This window comes from Herpailurus yagouaroundi, unplaced genomic scaffold (assembly GCF_014898765.1).
Source record: "Herpailurus yagouaroundi ecotype Mexico unplaced genomic scaffold, PumYag 160, whole genome shotgun sequence".
NCBI classification, from domain to species: domain Eukaryota; kingdom Metazoa; phylum Chordata; class Mammalia; order Carnivora; family Felidae; genus Herpailurus; species Herpailurus yagouaroundi.
The window spans coordinates 45,318,993-45,338,152 of record NW_024412401.1 but is presented as its reverse complement, the minus strand read 5'-3'; the positions used below and the strand labels follow the sequence as shown (position 1 = coordinate 45,338,152).

Sequence of the window (19,160 nt, the reverse complement as noted above, 5' to 3'; positions counted from 1 at the left end):
CCAAGAGATATCCGCACTCCGTGTTTATTGCAGCATTATTGGCCACAGCCAAGACACGGAAACAATGGAAGTGTCCATCGGGAGATGAGTGATATAGAAGCTGTGAGACACACACACATACAGACACACACACAATGGAATACTCTTCAGCAATAAAAAAAAAGAATGGAATCCTTCCGTTTGCAAGAATACGAATGGACCTTAAGGATATTATGCTAAGTGAAGTAAGTCAGATGGAGAAAGACAAATACTGTGTATGTGGCTCTCACTTACATATGGAATTAAAAAAATACCAAAAAACCAAAAATCCCATACTTATAGACAAAGGAATCAGAAATATGGTTTCCAGAGGTAGGGGTTAGGAGTTCGGGGAGTTTGAATAAGGTGGTTAAAAGGTAGAAACTTTCAGTTATAAGATAAATAAGTACTGGGGATATAATATACAACATTATGCCCATAGTTAACACTACTGTGCAGTATATTTGAAAGCCGTTAAAAGAGTAGATCCTAAGAGTTCTCATCACAAGAAGAAAAGGCACTTTTTTCCTTTTTTTTTTTTTTTTTTTTTGGTATCTATATGAGATGATGGATAAGTAAACTTACTGTGATAATCATTTTACAATATATGCAAGTCAAGTCACTATGCGGTACACCTTAAACTTATACAGTGTTGCATGTAAATTATATTTCAGTAAAACTGGGGGAAGAGATGATTACAGGAGGGGAAAAATACTGAACTCAATTCCACTGGAAAAATAAAAAAGGCAGGAGGACTTTTTTTTTAAAGTAAGCTCTACACCAAATGTGGGGCTTGGACTCATGACCCTGAGATCAAAGGTCACATGTCCTACTGACTGAGCCAGCAGGAGGATTTTTAACTGCTGGGGTGAGCTAGTGGAAAAGCACTGGAGGCTGTTATAACGTTGGTTACTGTGATTAGACTGTGTTTGCTGACTGGCATCCATTAAAGTAGGGCTCCTACCCTTCCACAGAGACTGGGAGATAAGTATGTTCTTTCTTCACGATTGCATTTTAAAGAGATGGCTCCCAGGCCCTTAAGAAAGACGTTCCCAGGTTGTACAACTGTCAAGAACATGAGAGAAGACTTATATCTCAAAGGGGCAGAGAAAAAAATTAACTCTGTAAGTCTTCTAAAGTAAAGCTCTAAGAAAGTGGAGGTCAGGGGCCCACAGCCAGGAGAAACTGCCTACAGCTTTGTCAAGTTGAGGGCAATGTTAAGGCCATCTTGATCACCACTCTCTCACTTCTCCCCTCACCACTCCCTTTCTACTTTTGTCTGTCCTTGTGGGGTTTATGCCTTTTTAAAAAAATCACTTTACTTTTAGCAGAATTTTAGGAGAGTGTAAAATTAGATACATGACTTTAAAAACATTTTTAACGTTTACTCATTTCTGAGAGACAGAGGCAGAGCACAATTGGGGGTGGGGCAGACAGAGACAGGGAGACACAGAATCTGAAGCAGGGTCCAGGCTCTGAGCTGTCAGCACAGAGCCTGATGTGGGGCTAGAACTGTGAGATCATGACCTGAGCCTAAGTTGGACACTTAACCGACTGAGCCACCCTGGCGCCCCAGGATACATGACTTTAATGTAACATCTTTAACTGGAATCCCGAGAATTCTTTCAGAAATATATATCATATGCCTCTAAACTCTTTGCAGCAGCTTCCAGATTTCTTTATAGGAAGAAATTAGGAACAGGAATTTTGTTGCAAGTGAGAAAGCTAGGATATTTATTTACAGAGAAAGTGCATTTTTGCATGGACTGTTTACAAATCAATACAAACAACACAACTCCTTAATGCTACCACTTAACAGAGAAAAAGTAACAGCTTCCAAAATTTTTTAGTGAAGCCAGTACTATAATAACTTGGTCTATTATGAGAGATTCAGACAGTAAGTTGGGTAATTATGAATGTTAGCTCTAACAAGGCTCTAGGGAACTCTATCCCATGGCTCCCTGTCTGCAGGTGCCCAAAGTGGAACCCTCTCCAGCTTCCTCCTGTTATTAGCCTGATGAGCCAGCTCCCTGTTTCTGAGTTTCTCAGTTCAGGTTTCAAAAGACAAACATAAAATACCTCAAAACTCCTGAATACCTGTGTTGAAGGGGATCAGGGTACCACATGTCCCAGAGCATCTTAAAAATCCAGTACAGAACTTCTTTGTTCCAGCTGATGAAGGTAACTGAGATAACTCTGGCCTTCCCTTCAGATTTATCCTTGGCTTGGTTTTGCAATCCTTTGTTGATCTCTTAGGCTTCTTGTCTAGAATCCTTCTCTCTCTTGCTCTCTCACTCTTGCTCTTGCTCTCATTCTCCCTTTTCCCCTCTAAACTTATTTTTAACCTCAGCTTAGCAAGCTCTTTTTTGCTTCTGTATTTATTATTCTTGATCCTAAATTCTGATTCCAGTAAATCCCATTACAAACGTTGTCAAGAAGAATCTGAGCTCTTCCTACCTTCCTCCCAAATTCAGGACATCTGCAATGCGTTCTTCTTAGCAACCAGAGTAGCAGTAAGAAGAGAAACTTGAGACAAACTACAGGCTAGTAGTTATTGCCTTTGTAATATCCTCTCCATCATGTCGAAGCCAGCTCTTACTTGTTGGCAGACACAGTAGATGAGGAAGCAGTGGAGGTAAGTAAAGGGATCTTACTACCCTGTGATGACAGAGACACAGGTTGCCCTAAGGTTCAGGAAGCACCTCATTGTTGTCTCTAGGATCTACAAAGTTTTCTGAGACTTTAGACAGGATTAAGGATAAGAAACCCTTTTAGGGAAAGGAAGAACCAAAAGATAGAACAAGAGATATTAGCACAAGGCCCTTGAGTACAGCTTTGGACACTTTTAGAAGATTTCTGATGTTAACTGGTTGGTAGTATAGACTGAGGGACCTCTACAGGAATAGTCTGATCAAGGGATTGTATGCCAACAGAGATAATTAAAGAGATACAGGTCTTCCCTAAAATAAATTGCAATCTCTTTGAGGTCTCCAATGGAAATGAATGGACTCATTCACTAAAGGTAGGATCTGGATGCCAGGACCAGCATGTCTGCTGGTCTGCATCACCTTCCTCTTGAGAAGATACACATCAGTTGGGTCTTAAGAGAGTCTCCTGCCTCCAGGACATGGTTATTAGAATGTGCCCAGTTACAGAGCCTAACCTTTGTGAGGCATTACATTTGCCATTGAGAGATAGAGTAGGGGAGAAAATAGCTTGTGGCACCTGGTCTCTCAGGGTAAGTAATATAGCTCTGAGATGTGTTCCCCAATTAGTGTAGGGTTTGGCAGTAGATAAATATGTGATGGTTCTCAGTTATTGCTCTTGCTAATGTTTGAAATATTAACTTCAAAATAGAAAAAATCCTTCAATATATCTTGTATTGGTTTGGAGGTGGTTTTTTTCTTTAGGTGTGGACTCTGAATAGAGATTGGGAGTAGGGATGTATTTAGATCTGTAAGATATTGATAAGAAAAATCATGAAAAATAGAAAGGTAGCTGACTGAACAGAAACAGTTCTAGTCTGAGAGCCTGGATACTCTGATTCTTATACTATCTCCCTCTAAGAAGCAGTGTTAACTTTTACAGTCACTTCACTTTTCCAAAACTTTGCTTAATCATCTATGAAGCATATGGAGCAGTTGAACTAAATGAAGTTTTCTTAATCCCTATTGAGCATCAAAATACCTTGAGGAGGGTTTAGTTTTAGTTTTAGTTTTTTAAAAATACAGGTACCCAGACTATCTCATAGATAACTTAACTCAGTAGGTCTGAGGATTCTGTACTTTTAGAAATCATCTCACAGACCAATGTTTGAGGACCTCTGGACCAGATGATTCTGTAGGGTCTATCTCATTCGTAAACTTCATTGTTTTTCTATAAAAGACTAGTATCCAAGATAGAAAGAGCAAGCGAGGCTAAAGCTATGAAAGTAGAAATTTTGAGAGACTAAATGTTTGAAGGTATCTAGGTATTCTATCTATATTGACTGATTATGCTGTCTCTGGTGTCCAATGCTATGGGTTGAAATTCTGTCCCTAATATTTATAAGCTATGAGTCCCTCTGTATGTTAGTCAATTCTCTTCCCTATACAATTGTAGGAATAATAATATCTGCTTCCTAGTGCTATTTAAGGAGTAAAGGAGATGATCTGTATGAAGTGCTTAGTACAGTGGCTGATAAGTGTAGTAAGTTGCTGGTAAATGTCAGCTATGTGATGATGATGATGCCAATGACAAAAAACTCAAATACAAGAGGGAAAAAATACAGAACTCCTTATTTCCTATTTAAGAAGAAGTGATACAGAAATAAAGGAACATGAGTTTATATGCCCTTCCCTGTAAAATGAGATATTGTGGTAGTTTAAAAAAATTGTATGAATTTTGGGGCTACCAAGAGAATGTAAAATTCAACTCATCTCAGTCTACTCATGTACTGGGCAAAGCAACGGTGAAGCTGATATGGGATGGTAGACCTCGTTCAAGGCTTGGTAATGCCAGGACTGAAAAGTACCCAGAGCCTCCTTAGAAGAGTATAAAATATTGACCAGAGGGAAAGAGAAAAGAAAGGAAGAATCTATGAGATTCCTAAAAAAGAGGAAAAAGAAGGAAATACAGTCAGATTAGAAGTGAAGTCAGATTAGGGAAGATAATGAATATAAAGAGAGATTTGGAAGTTAGAAGATTTGAGAGTCATCACATGTAGAGTTCTAGAAGAAATCTAGCATCTAACTCTCCTCCCTAGCTTCCAGATGCTGCAGAGTCATGGAAAACCAATCCAGCATCTCTGAGTTTTTCCTCCAAGGAATATCCAAGTTACCAGAGCAAAAGCAGTTCCTCTTTGGAATTTTCCTGTGTATGTATCTTGTCACTTTAACTGGGAACATGCTCATCTTCCTGGCCATCAGATCAGACCCACACCCCCACACCTCCACGTACTTCTTTCTGACCAACCTGTCTTTTGTTGACATAGGTTTAACATCTTCCACAGTTACCAAGATGCTGGTAAATGTGCAGACTCAACATCACACCATTTCCTATACTGGTTGCCTCATACAAATGTATTTCTGATGTTTGGCGATCTGGAGAGCTTCTTCCTGGCTGTAATGGTGTATGACCATTATGTGGCCATTTGCCGCCCTCTCCACTACTCGACAGTCATGAGCCCCCAAGTCTGTGCCCTGCTGCTTGCATTGTGCTGTGTCCTCACCCACACTGTTGCCCTGACTCACTGTTGCCCTCCTCATAGCTTGGCTGTCCTTCTCTGTTGCTGGGGAAATAGCTCACTTTTTCTGTGACATAACTCCTATCCTGAAGCTGTCATGCTCCGACACTCACATCAGCATGTTGATGGTTTTTGCCATTAGAGGCACAGTACTCATTGTCCCCTTTATCTGCATTGAAATCTCCTACATCCACATTATATTGGCCTTCCTAAGGGTCCAAACTCCTGGTGCAGAAGGCAAGGCCTTTTCCACCTGTAGTTCCCATCTCTGTGTCATCTGTGTGTTCTATGGGACGCTCTTCAGTGCCTACTTGTGCCCTGCCTCTGTTGCCTCTGAAGAGAAGGACATGGCAGCAGCTGCAAGTGTACACTGTGGTGACCCCCATGTTGAGCCCCTTTATCTATAGACTGAGGAACAAGGATGTGAAGGGTGCCCTTAAGAGGCTCCTCAGTCACAGGAGAATTTTATCCTCTTAGATGCAGTGATGGTGGCTTTTCATTAAAGCCACAAACTTGGCTTCAGTTTTGGGTCTGCCACATACTAGCCATAAGATTGTAGTCCCATTGCCTATCCACTCTGAGCCTTAGTCTTCTCATCTATAAAATGGAGATAGTTACCTCTATCCTCCAGTAAGGTGACTGGAGGACTAGATGAACTGAGATAAACTCTGAACTGCATTTTGTATAGTGACAAATAATAGTAGGTTTTCAATAAGTGAAAGCTATTTTTATTACTGCTGTAAGTTTTCATCCTTGCCCCCACTCAAAAAGTCAAAACAATCCTTTCTCTGAGATTCACTCATTCAACAAATATCTACCAGACCCCTGCTAGGTGCTGGGAGCTAAGTGCTAAGAGCTAAGGAACTTAAGTTCCTTATGTGCATGGGATAAGACCAAGTCCCTGCTTTCATAACACTTCCATTTCCAGATTATTAATTTGCCAATCATAAAAAAAATTGGGGGCTGTCTTGGTGGTAGCATTAAATGGAGGTAAAGATGAAATAAATAAAGGACAGAGGTTACTTTCCAGGAGATGCAGACTAGATAAAGGGTTCCACATCAGAAGACTGAAGTTCAGAGTTGAGATTTCTGTACTGGTTGCCCCACTTCACACAGTTTGCCAAGATTTTACCAGAAAAGATGAATTCTTTGTGCTGTCTCTTCCCTTTGATGGTCAGAAATGCTCAATGTCAGCACCCTTTAATGACTTAAAAGGTGTGAACACTGTAACCATCTTTGTTTGCTTCCAGGTTTGCCTTTAGATCTAAAAAAGAGGCATCCGCCACATAACTTAGTTGCAGAGTTGGAAAAAGTTTATAAGCAAATAAGTTTTCTTCTGCCTCTAAGAATCCTAGAAATATTTGAAATATGATTTTTTTACAGAGAGAGTGCAAGCAGTGAAGGGGCAGAGGGAGAGCGAGAGAGAGAAAGAGAGAAAGAGAGAGAATCCCAAGCGGCCCCATGCCCAGTGCAGAGCCTGACCTGGGGCTTGATCTCATGACCATGAGATGACCTGAGCCAAAATCAAGAGTTGTATGCTTAACCAACCCAGGCACCCCTAAAATATTATTATTTAAAAATAAGAGCCATACAAATATCATATGACTTCACTCATATGAGGACTTTAAGAGACAAAACAGATGAACATAAGGGAAGGGAAACAAAAATAATATAAAAACAGGGAAGGGAACAAAACATAAGAGACTCATAAATATGGAGAACAAACAGAGGGTTACTGGAGGGGGTGTGGGAGGGGGGATGGGCTAAATGGGTAAGGGGCATTAAGGAATCTACTCCTGAAATCACTGTTGCACTATATGCTAATTTGGATGTAAATTAAAAAAAATTAAATTAAATTAAAAAAAAATAAGAGCCACATAATTTAAATTCCTTACATTTCTCTGGTATGACGAAGTATCTACTAGCTACCCAAATCCCATTCCCCATTGTACTTTTTTTCTCAGATTCAACCTATCTTAAAATGTTCCATGATTCCTCTATTTATTTAAACAAATAATTTTTGAGCATTGCCCACACAATCAAACTGTTCCAGACTTCCACAGTTGGTGAGCACAAATGCAAATTGTGTCAAGCCACATGCCACATCTTAGTACTTGAGTTTTCCATTTGTTTGATAACCTGAATCAGGACTTGACTTTTTTCTCTAGATCTCCTTTCCAGATAATTCTCTGTAGGAGTCCTTGGTAGGGCCAGGGGGAGGGGGCATTCTTATAGTCAGGGCTGGAGCTGGTGGCCACCCAGGAGTCCTTCTCTTTTGATTTCCTTAGTTTGCACCTCTTCTTTCATTCTATTGACATCTAATGTTCTAGATTGTGGGCCACAGAAGGCCTAGCTTTATTCTGTCCTTTGAACTGGCAAGAAAAATACCTTCTACTTCTCATGATCAGTTATTTCAGGAGAGGGTCCCTTGGAAGAGTTCTAAGGCCTGATGACATAACCCCTGGATACGAGGAAGGCTGAGGTGTAAGATTACTGGATACAGCTCCACACTATCCCTGCTATCAGTGTCCCCTTGATGTCCTGAACCTGCTGCTCAAACTGGCCCAATTATCCCTACCTTCTGGTTTCTCTAGATGGTGGTTTCTCTAGATGGTCTTCTAGTTTCTTTCTCCATTCTGAGCCTCACGGAATCTTAATCCAGTGGCAGTGCAGACATGTTGTAACCCTGTTTGGGGCTTTCCCACAGGCCCCAAGCAGACTAAGAGATGAGACTACATGTCTGTTTTGGTTTCCCCAATATCATTGTGTCAGTTAGCAATTAAGTCAGCATAGAGTGTACAAAGATCCACCTGGGGACTCTATTACCTGTCACTGTTGAGTAGTCTAACATTCTTAGGTCCTACACAGTCAAAATAGTTACCACTGTATTCAAAGTTCCAAATTTATTCTTCTTTTGATACATCCTAGTATACCCACCCCAATCCCTATGTTCACACTTCTGTTCCTTTAAGGTCACCCGTTTTAAGTAGAGTTAATATGATGTTGACAATAAAATAATTCACCCTGAATTATTTGTAAATACAAATTATTTATAAGTCTTTTCATGTAGGTAGTGTCATGTGAGTAGGATGTGCTTTCAATCGGGATTGAGTTGGGGGTGATAATGAAGAGCTTTCAAATTTGCCTATTTATGGTATTTGCCTGCCTTTTGCTTGGAATCTTAAATTTTTTTAAATGTTTATTCATTTTTTGAGAGAGAGAGAGAGAGAGAGAGAGAGAGAGAGCATGGGTGGGGAGGGGTAGAGAGAAGGAGACACAGAATCTGAAGCAGGCTCTAGGCTCTGAGCTGTCAGCACAGAGCCCAACACAGGGCTCAAACTCATGAACTTCTAGATCATGACCTGAGTCAAAGTTAGATGCTTAACTGACTGAGCCACCCAGGAGCCCCTGGAACCTTTTTTTTAAAAAGCAGGTGGTGGGGTACCTGGTGGCTCAGTTGGTTAAGTGTTCAGCTTTGGCTCAGATTATGATCTCATGATTCACGGGTTCGAGCCCTGCATCGGGCTGTCGGGCTCTGTGCTGACAGTTCAGAGCCTGGAGCCTGCTTCAGATTCTGTGTCTCCCTCTCTCTCTGTCCCTCCCCTGCTCACACTCTGTCTCTGTCTCTCAAAAAATAAACATTTAAAAAAAATTTTTTAAATAAATAAAAAATTAAAAAAACAGGTGGTTAGAAACTTGTTTCCTTCAATCAACAAAACTAAAAGGTAACCAACGGAATGGGAAAAAATATTTGCAAATAACATATTGAATGAAGGGTTAGTATCCAAAATCTATAAAAAATTTGTGAAATTCACCTAAAAAAACAAATAATCCAGTGAAGAAATGGGCAGAAGACATGAATAGACACTTTTCCAAAGAAGACATCCAGATGGCCAACAGACACATGAAAAGATGCTCAACATCACTCATCATCAGGGAAATACAAATCAAAACCACAGTGAGATACCACCTCACACCAGTCAGAGTGACTAAAATCAACATCTCAGGAAACGACAGATGCTGGCGAGGATGTGGAGAAACGGGAACCATTCTGCACTGTTGGTGAGAATGCAAATTGGTGGAGATGCTCTGGAAAACAGTGTTGAGATTCCTCAAAAAATTAAAAATAGAACTACACTAAAACCCAGCAATAGCACTACTAGGGAATTTATCCAAAGGATACAGGAGTAGTGATTCATAGGGGCACATGTATCCCAATGTTTATAGCAGCACTTTCAACAATAGCCAAATTATAGAAAGTGCCCAAACGCCCATCAAGTGATGAATAGATAAAGACAATGTGGTTTATGTATACAATGGAATACTACTTGGCAATGAGAAAGAATGAAATCCTCTTCATTTGCAGCAAAATGGATGGAACCGGAGGATATTGTGCTAAGTGAAAGAAGTCAGTCAGAGAAAGACAGGTATCGTATGTTTTCACTCATATGTGGAAATTGAGAAACTTAACAGAAGACCTGGAGGAAGGGAAGGGGAAAAAAGTAGTTACAAACCGAGAGCGAGGGAGGCAAACCATAAGACACTCTTAGATACAGAGAACAAACTAAGGGTTGATGGGGCAGGGAGGGGAAAATGTGGGATGCGCATTGAGGAGGGCACTTGTTGGGATTAGCATTGGGTATTGTATATAAGCGATGAACCACAGGAATCTACCCCCAACACCAAGAGCACACTGTATGTTAGCCAATTTGACAATAAATATATTCAATAAAAATCTTGTTTCCTCACTTCTAAAAGACTTTTTTAATGTTTACTTATTTATTTTGAGAGAGAGAGTCAGAAGCGAGTGGGAGAGGGGCAGAGAAAAAGTGAGAGAATTCCAAGCAGGCTCTGTGCACTGTCAGCGCAGAGCCCGATGTGGGGCTCAATCTCATGGACTGCAAGATCAGGACCTGAGCTGAAATCAAGAGTTGGATGCTCAACTGACTTTTAAAAGATTTTAAAGCCTGATCAAAATTATTCAAAGTGCCTAGCCTTCATTATGTTCTTACATATCAGTTTACAGAAACAGAAATCCAGAACAATCCTATTCTACCACCTACTTCCCATTAATTACCAAGACCACTCTAGCCTACCTTCTAAGATATTCTTTTGTCTGTCCCCATGCCATTGTCTTCATTCAGGCCTTCATCATCTGTGACCTGGATGCACAATAACCTTCTGATTGAGCTCTCTGTCTCTAGGCTCTCCAATTCATTGCCAACCCATGTGGCAACCATGCCAACCCATGAATAGTCTTCTAGGATACAAATGTAACCTTCCCCAGGTTTAATCCCTACTGCACCCCATTCCCAGCAAATGGTGCCCAGTCACTTGAAAGGCAATGTCTTAAATCCCCAACAGAACATCCTAACCCCTTCACCATATAGTCCTTATCTGACTGTCTAGACTCATCTCTTGCCCCCCTCAACTCATACACACATATGCTTTAGCAACACCCACTTTTTACATTTTCCTGAACTATGCTATTTCAGTGCCCTCATTCACTCTGTTCTCTCTGCCAAGACTGCCATTTCTCTCATTAGGCATCATCATCCTGAACATCTTTCAAAACCCAGCTACAGGACTACCTCCTCTGTAAAGCTTTTGGTGATATCCAGGCAGCGTTAACTATATCCTCCCTATGCTACTGCCATTTATTATATTTAGGCCATTGTCTCTAAGTTCATTATCCTCAAATGAAAAATGCAGATAATAATGTACATGCTTCATAGGATTATTATGAGCACTAAAAAAGATAATAACAGATAAAGCTTTTAATTGCATGCCCAACACAGTAACATGCTCAAAAAGCACAATTATTATCAATAGTATTATATTAAAGCACTTTTTAATATTCCTGTATATTTTTAGCTCACCTGTCTCTACACCACTAGACTGTTCCCTTCTTTTGCATGGAGGTTGTATCTTTATCCAGCTGTGTACGACAAGGTCTAGACACACTGACGTAGAGTAGGTAACTTGCAAAATAGCTAATGAGTGACAGAATCTATATGATAGGCAAACTATAAAAGACTCTTAAAAACTGAGAATAAACTGAGGGTTGATGAGGGGTAGGAGGGACGGGAGGGTGGGTGATGGACATTGAGGAGGGTACCTGTTGGGGATGAGCACTGGATGTTGTATGGAAACCAATTTGACAATAAATTTCATATTAAAAAATAAAAAAATAAAAGGTTTAGGAGATACCTACTTTAAAAGTATTTACAGTTCTATATCATGAAGGAAAAGCATATAAAATGTCCCTGATAACTTCTAACCACTGATTTTTTTTTAAATACAGGTTTTGGTTCATAGAAAAAAAAAAAAAGAAAGTCTCACTATTTTTCTGGTATTTACTCTATCCTAAATGAAAATAAATTAAAATGTATTGAGTCCCTCCTGATTTCATTTATAGCTTCTTTCTCAAAGAATAACTTTCCAATATCACCCAATTTCTCCTTCCCCCTAGCTCCCAGCAATCATCATTCTATATCTGCTTCTCTAAATAGGACTATTTTAGATTCCACATAAAAGTGAGATCATGCAGGATTTGTCTTTCTGTGTCTGACTTATTTCACCTAGTATATTGTACAAAGTTCAGTTATGCATGATGAAAAAGTTTTTGAGAACTAATGTACAGCAAGATGACCACAGATATCAATACTGTATTGTATACTTGACATTTGCTAGGTGAATGTATCTTTTTTTTTTTAATTTTTTTTTCAACGTTTATTTATTTTTGGGACAGAGAGAGACAGAGCATGAACGGGGGAGGGGCAGAGAGAGAGGGAGACACAGAATCGGAAACAGGCTCCAGGCTCTGAGCCATCAGCCCAGAGCCCGACGCGGGGCTCAAACTCACGGACCGTGAGATCGTGACCTGGCTGAAGTCAGACGCTTAACCGACTGCGCCACCCAGGTGCCCCTAGGTGAATGTATCTTAAATTCCCTCACCACACACACAAAAAATAAAACAAAATGTTAACTATGTGGAGGTGATAGGTATATCAATTAGCTTGAAATGGCAATCATTTCACAACATATACATATCAAAACATAAAGGTGTACACTTTAAATACCTATAACATAACATTTATATGTCAATTATACCTCAATAAACTATTTTTTGAAAAGAACTAATAAATTCCCAGGAAATAAGGGGAGAAACATACATTGTATTAGCTACATGATATCACAATCTAATAGACAAGAGTAGTAATCAATGATATCAACTAAGAATTCACAGCCTCTACTAAAGAGTTGGTAGGAAAAGAGTGAATAACTGTAACAATGTAATTGAAGTTGTCAAATATATACTGAGCACCTATTCCATGCTAGGCTTAAGATTAGCAGTCTAGCATCTGGGGATATGTGATTACCTATGTCTGTTATAAAGATGAGCAGATGTCACTGACATAAGACTATTGGCCTGTTGAGGAGTTTCTCCAGGGACCCTTTCATGTCTCTGTTCCTTAGGCTATAAATGAAAGGGTTAAGCAATGGAGTGACCACTGTGTACATCACAGAGGCAATAATGTTCTTGTCACTGGAACTGCTGGATGAAGGGAAAAAATACAGCCCAATGATTGTTCCGTAATACAAAGATACCACAGAGAGGTGGGAGCCACATGTGGACAAGGCTTTGCAGATCCCCCTGGTAGAGGGAATCTTCAAGATGGTGGCCCCAATGTGGCCATAAGAGATCAAGATGCAAATTAGTGGGATAGTAATGACTGCCACACCTGCTGTGAAAATGACCAGCTCATTAAGGGAGGTGTCTGAGCAGGAGAGCTTGAGCAGGACACCAAGGTCACAGAAGAAATGGGGGATGGCATTGTCAGCACAAAAGGACAGCTGGGCCAAGAGGAGGGTGTGAGACAGGGCACTGGCACAGGACAGGATCCAAGATACAGCTACTAGTAAGATACACACCCCCTCTCTCATGATGGTGGTATAGTGGAGTGGGTGACAGCCACATACCGATCATATGCCATTGATGTGAGAAGAAAATTGTCCAGATCAGTAAAAAATATGAAAAAATACATCTGTGTTACACAGCCTGTGTAGGGGATGAATTGATCCTGAAAGTGCATGTTTATCAGCATCTTGGGGACGGTGACAGATGAGAAGGAGACATCAGTGAGGGCCAAGTGGCTGAGGAAGAAGTACATAGGGGTGTGGAGGCGAGAGTCCAGCCTGATGAGCAGGATGATGAGCAGGTTCCCCAGCACCGTGGTCAGGTACATGCCCAGGAATAGGGTGAAGAATATGGCCTGCTGCTCTGGCCGGATGGGGAGCCCCAGGAGGAGGAACTCAGATGTGCTGCTCTGGTTCTCAGGCCTCATGTTCACCTTCTGCTCTGGGTAAAAGGACAGTGAAAAAGCAGAAATCAACAGATGTTAATTTAACCTCAGGCAGATAAAAATGAGATCCTTTTTACTGGCGAATATGCCAGTGTCTGTCCGCATCGCCATGTCTCAACAAATTTTTAAAAACTGGATGGTGTTTATCATGTCAAATGAGAGAATTTGCCAACAGAGAAGACAGTTTGCTATAGAAGAAAAAGTGGCTCAACTGGCATTTTTCACCATCCAGGGGACAGGCAGCCCAGGCCACAACGTATTTTCATAGCTATGTCTAGTCAGTAAAGAGAAAGCCTTGCACTGTCTTAGCAGGAACTATTAAGCTAAAATCTCCCTAATTTCTCTTCCATTTCTGTATGTTTAAAGACAATTGTCAGGTTAGACTTAACTTTCAAGTTGTAAGGTTTTGAAATCTGACTCCGAATCCATTAATAAGTAAAATATAAGGAGAAGGTTTCAACAAATTGGGATTCCATCTTCCCAAAGGTAAGTGGATCAAAAGTAAATATCCAAAATTTCCATAATGTATAAAGGTCAAAGAAAACATATCTGTCGATTGAACTCAGAAATTGTCAGAGCTCCGTCTTGCAAGAGCACTGTTTAAAAATGCAAAAATATTGCTGACAGTTATATATTTATTGCTAGGAATTACATTTATCAGGACTTCTTTAGATCATTTTCCAATTTCTTCATGATTCAATGAGCTTGCATGACACGATGAAAATACACAATTCATAATAGAAACAGCTGTTATTGGGCACCTGGGTGGCTCGGTCAGTTGAGCGTCTGACTTCAGCTCAGGTCATTACCTCGCGGTTCATGAGTTAGAGCCCCACATCGGGCTCACTGCTGTCAGCCTGTCAGCGCAGAGCCTGCTTTGGATCCTCTGTCCCCCTCTCTTTGCCCCTCCCCCACTTGCACTCTCCCCCCGAATAAATAAATAAATATTTAAAAAAAAAAGAGAGAAAGAGCTGTTATCAAGAGAGGTCAAAGAGGCGCCATGATATGCCCCCTGCTCCTTTCTTTAGCTTCCTCATTTGGGCTCTTGGCATCTTGAACTACAGTTCTGGATAATCAGCCCTGTAAAAATTCTACACATGTCCAGGAGGTTTTGTTTCTTACAAAATCTATTTGTGTTCTCCCTCAACCACTGCTATTTACCCATTAAAATAGTCTAAAGCCTAAATTACCAAATCCTGCAAAGTAAGTAGGAAAAGATATTTATGACCTCACTGTGTCTTAATTAAAAGTTCCTTTAAGACAAAAATCAATGTCAAATGCCTATATCTGCCTACATACAGTATGTAAATGCAGGATGTTAGGATTGCATTATAGTAGTTGTTAACTGAAAGAAAAATTCAGAAGAGCTTTATACAGGTGGGTTTAAAATCCCTTGCTTCTTTAGGCTGATGAATTGAGCATACTACTACTCCATCTGGGTATACTATCTTCTTTTTTAAACTTACTGAAAAGCTGCCAACACAAGAGAGTTCTAGGTGGGCCAGTAGAGAAGAGTGCCTGGCCCAGGCTCCTAATCTGTGTCTGCTCACTCCAGCATTTTGGACTGTTGGCTATGATGTTAAAGATAGAGCCCCATGTCTGAGTGCAGTGTGGTGTATCAGACAAGCAATGCAATTAGAAATAGATTCACATTCTGGCAATACTATTTCATGTTTGTGAGTTCTGGGCAAGTGACCCATTTTGAGTCTCAATTTTCTTATCTCTAAATTGGAGATATGATGGGGCGCCTGGGTGGCTCAGTTGGTTAAGCGTCCAGCTTTCAGTTCAGGTCATGATCTCACAGTCTGTGAGTTTAAGGTCCACATAGGGTGGGCTCTGTTTTGACAGGTCAGAGCCTGAAGCCTACTTTGGATTCTGTGTCTCCCTCTCTCTCTGCCCTTCCCCTGCTCGTGCTCTCACTGTCTCTCTCTCTCTCTCTCTCTCTCTCTCTCTCTCTCTCTCTCTCAAAAATAAATAAACATTAAAAATTTTTTTTAATTGGAGATATGACTATGAGCCTCAGTCATGAGAAAATTGTGAATATTAATAAGATAATATTGGTGAAACACCATGCAGATTGTTGGCACAAATCAATGTTAGTTTCCTGCCCTCCATGTCATGAGACCCCTTTATTTCTCCCTCCTGACTGCTCCCTCCCCTCAATAGGCAGATATTGAGCAGAGTTCAGGTGCCACAAAGCCACTTCATTGTGGGATTATGACCTGATGCAGGCAAAGGCCATAGACACAATGATGAAGTTGGGAATACAGGCAAGGGGCCAACTACATCTGCCTGGTAGAAAATGAAACCTCCACTATCCCACACTTCTGGACTTCTTCCACCTTCCCTCCATTCTCTCTGCTTTCCCTCATGCTTTATAAATAGGGCTACTCCTTTCTGAACTAGTAAATTTATCTAGTCTATGAGATTTGGTATTTTAATAAAAATTCCTTGGATACAATTTGATAATATATCTTTTTTTCTGCATAAACCTTTTATAAAGATCATATATGGACTCTTACTCCACCGCACTCAGCCTTCTGGTCAATAATACCTCAACCACCACTTACTGAGAACTGATATTTCTTTGACAGTGAGGCTGTGTGCTGTCGAAGGCAAAGCATAGGCTTTGGAACCAGACAGAGTGGATTAAACTCACCTTTCCACCATTTGTCAGATATATGTCTTTGGACAAGGCATTGTACCTGTTGGAGTCTCAGGTTTTCCTTCCTAAAATTGGGATACTAGTCCCTGAGTCAAAAAGAATTAAACAAGGGGTCCTACATGTGGCTGTGTTGCTCCTGTTCCATATAAAATGCAAAGAACTCTAGTGAAGAAACTCAGGGTCTTATCTTCAGTGGAACACAGTAAATGTAATTGAGGTAGAAAATCTTTCCTGGGCCCAAGATTTGACACATTCAGTGAATGTATGAGACTATACTAGGGATTTCAGGGAGGAAATCATCAACTTCTAACGAAGAGCTGTAATACAGGTGCTGTGTGAATGAAAAGAGGAACCAAAGCTCTCTAGGCAAAAGTTACCTTTCAAATATACTTCTAAGTGGAAACAGCAGTGCTGTCTAAAGGGGAGGTGGTGATCAGGGACTTTGGAGAGAAGCATTGGGAAGGGCTGGTTGACACTGCATGCACTAAGAACAACTATGAACTAAGCACCATTAACACTAAGCAAATAAGAACTAAGATTCTGACAGCTAGAACTTGAATGATGAGATGGGGCCCCCAGCTTGAATCTGGGGATGTGCCCACTAATCTTACACAGCCAGCTGATTCTGTTCCTCATTTCCCCAAGGTTCAGGGTTAAAGGTCCAAGAGTCAGTGGCCAGTGGTGATTGTGGTATCCCTCTCTTTAGGAACTAGTAATAAAAAGTGGGTTCAGTGAGAGCACTGAGAAGTGATGAGCACCTGTGTCTATGTGCATGCATGCACACACACACACACCACAACACACACACACACACACACACACACACACACACACACACACACCTGCCCCTGATGACAGATACCCAGTTCTGCTCTGAACTTTATGCTCAAGTCCTCTGGCTCCTGGGAGTGTGGACTTGGTTTCTCAGCTTCTCTGCAGGACACCTAGAGACCAGATTTAGCCTACAACTTCTGTGATCCTAACCCTCTCACTGACACAAAGCAAAATCATAAGCCTGGAGCTTACTCTGCTCAATTCACCAGCTTCAGAAGTGGAGATGTGAAGACTCCACTGTACTCACCAGGCAAAGAGCCCAAGGGGACAGGGCACAAAGCTCTTGATTAGAGACATGCATTAAAAATGTATTAATTGCTCAGTACTCTTCTTACTCCCTCCAGGACAGAAGCCCTAGTCAGTGTCCCTAAACTTTGATGTTCAGCAGAATCACCTGGGAGTTTTTAAAGAGGCGGATCCCAGCTCCATCCCCAGAGATGCTCATCCATGAGATCTGGGGCCAGGTTATTCTAACACAGATGGTTCTAAGGGCAGACTTTGAAGAAACACTGTCCTTAGGAAAAATATCAGGATGTAAGCCCAAAAGGAGATGTGGAGAGACCTCTTCACTGACCCTTGCCTGCCAGATTTGTTTCCCCTAGTTAGGTCATAGCTTGGGATGTTGTAGACTACCACAACTTTCATGATTTAAGTCTTTACAGCACTTGTCTTCAAATTGTAGTTCACAGATCTGCAGCATCCGCATCATATGGAAACTTATGAGAAATGAAAACTTGGCGGTCCCATCCCAGAACTACTGAATTGGAACTCATGGTGGTAGATTCCAGGAACCTGTGTTTTAACAACCCTTCAGGATTTTTTTTTAAATTTGAGTACAGTTGACACACAATGTCACATTAATTTCAGGTATACAAAAGTGATTCAACTTCCCTATACGTCATGCTGTGCTCACCACAAGTGTAGATACCACCTATTGGCGTACAACACTCTTACAGTACCATTGACTGTATTCCTTATGCTGTACCTTTTATTCCCGTGACAGGAATGCATGCTCAAGTTTGACAAGCTTTACTTTTATTCTTCACCTGGGAAGGTAGAATGTCCATGGATAGTCAGTGCTAAATCTGGAGTGGCATTTGTAGGAAAGCAATAACACTTTCAGAGTCTATGCACTATAATTTGGCTATATTTACACAGGAGGCCAGCATCAAGCATGCTTTCATTAATGATTGTATATGGGGGCTAAGCAGCAACTATCACACAGTACTGGCAAAGGGGAGCTGGCAAGTCTTGGTTTACAACAGGGCCCTCCATCTGCAGAGTGGTTACTGTAACATTTTATACCATGGACAGAGAGTAATACACTTCCTCTTATTCAAGTGACAAGCAGTTTGGATACTTTGATTACAATAGATCCATAAAGATGGAAATAAAACCTGTTTAGGATACATAAGAGAGTATAGTGAAATGATATATCTAATTCTTTAGATTCTAGGGTGTGTTAAAGCCTGAGATTATAGGCCCAAAATATAAGGCTTCCAAAATCTCCTAAACAAGGGATAGTGCAACCGTATGTCATTGTATTATGAATCCCCCCAAGTTGCAGAAATAAGTAGTAAAACTAACCTAGTATTTGCTGATCAAAAGTTATTTATAAAGGAGAGCATTGTTAATAAGGGAATGAAATTCTGGTCAGTAAATATTTACCAAGTATATCAACATGTTACCGTTTGTCTTAGGGTTTGAAACATTCAAGTTTTGAGAAATATTCTAATGGAAAATCAAATACACAAGATCAACCAAAAGGAGGTTCCGATTTAAATAAATGTCACACTGGGGCGCCTGGGTGACTCAATTGGTTGGGCGTCTGACTTCGGCTCAGGTCACGACCTCGCTGTTTGTGGGTTTGAGCCCTGAGTCGGGCTCTGTGCTGACAGCTCAGAGCCTGGATCCCGCTTTGGATTCTGTGTTTCCCTCTCTCTCTGCCCCTCCCCTCCTCATGCTCTCTCTCTCTCTCTCTCTCTCTCTTTCTCTCAGTAATAAATAGATGTTAAAAAATTTTTTAATAAATAAATAAATAAATGTCGCAAAA

General features: G+C 40.7%; 2 protein-coding genes across 2 annotated transcripts; one reads left to right on the top strand and one right to left on the bottom strand.

Annotated features, from left to right (window-relative positions):
- The first annotated feature begins 4,755 nt into the window (after window positions 1-4,755).
- Window positions 4,756-5,719, top strand: OR1N1 (olfactory receptor family 1 subfamily N member 1). The gene is given in 4 exon segments (XM_040482229.1): window positions 4,756-5,083; window positions 5,086-5,252; window positions 5,254-5,604; window positions 5,606-5,719. Coding segments are annotated over 4 exon segments (933 nt in total). The 5' UTR covers window positions 4,756-4,782.
- A 6,933-nt stretch (window positions 5,720-12,652) lies between these two features.
- On the bottom strand, window positions 12,653-13,590 carry LOC121034950 (olfactory receptor 1J4-like). Its single transcript, XM_040482228.1, is given in 2 exon segments — window positions 12,653-13,218; window positions 13,221-13,590. Coding segments are annotated over 2 exon segments (936 nt in total).
- Window positions 13,591-19,160: the final 5,570 nt, after the last annotated feature.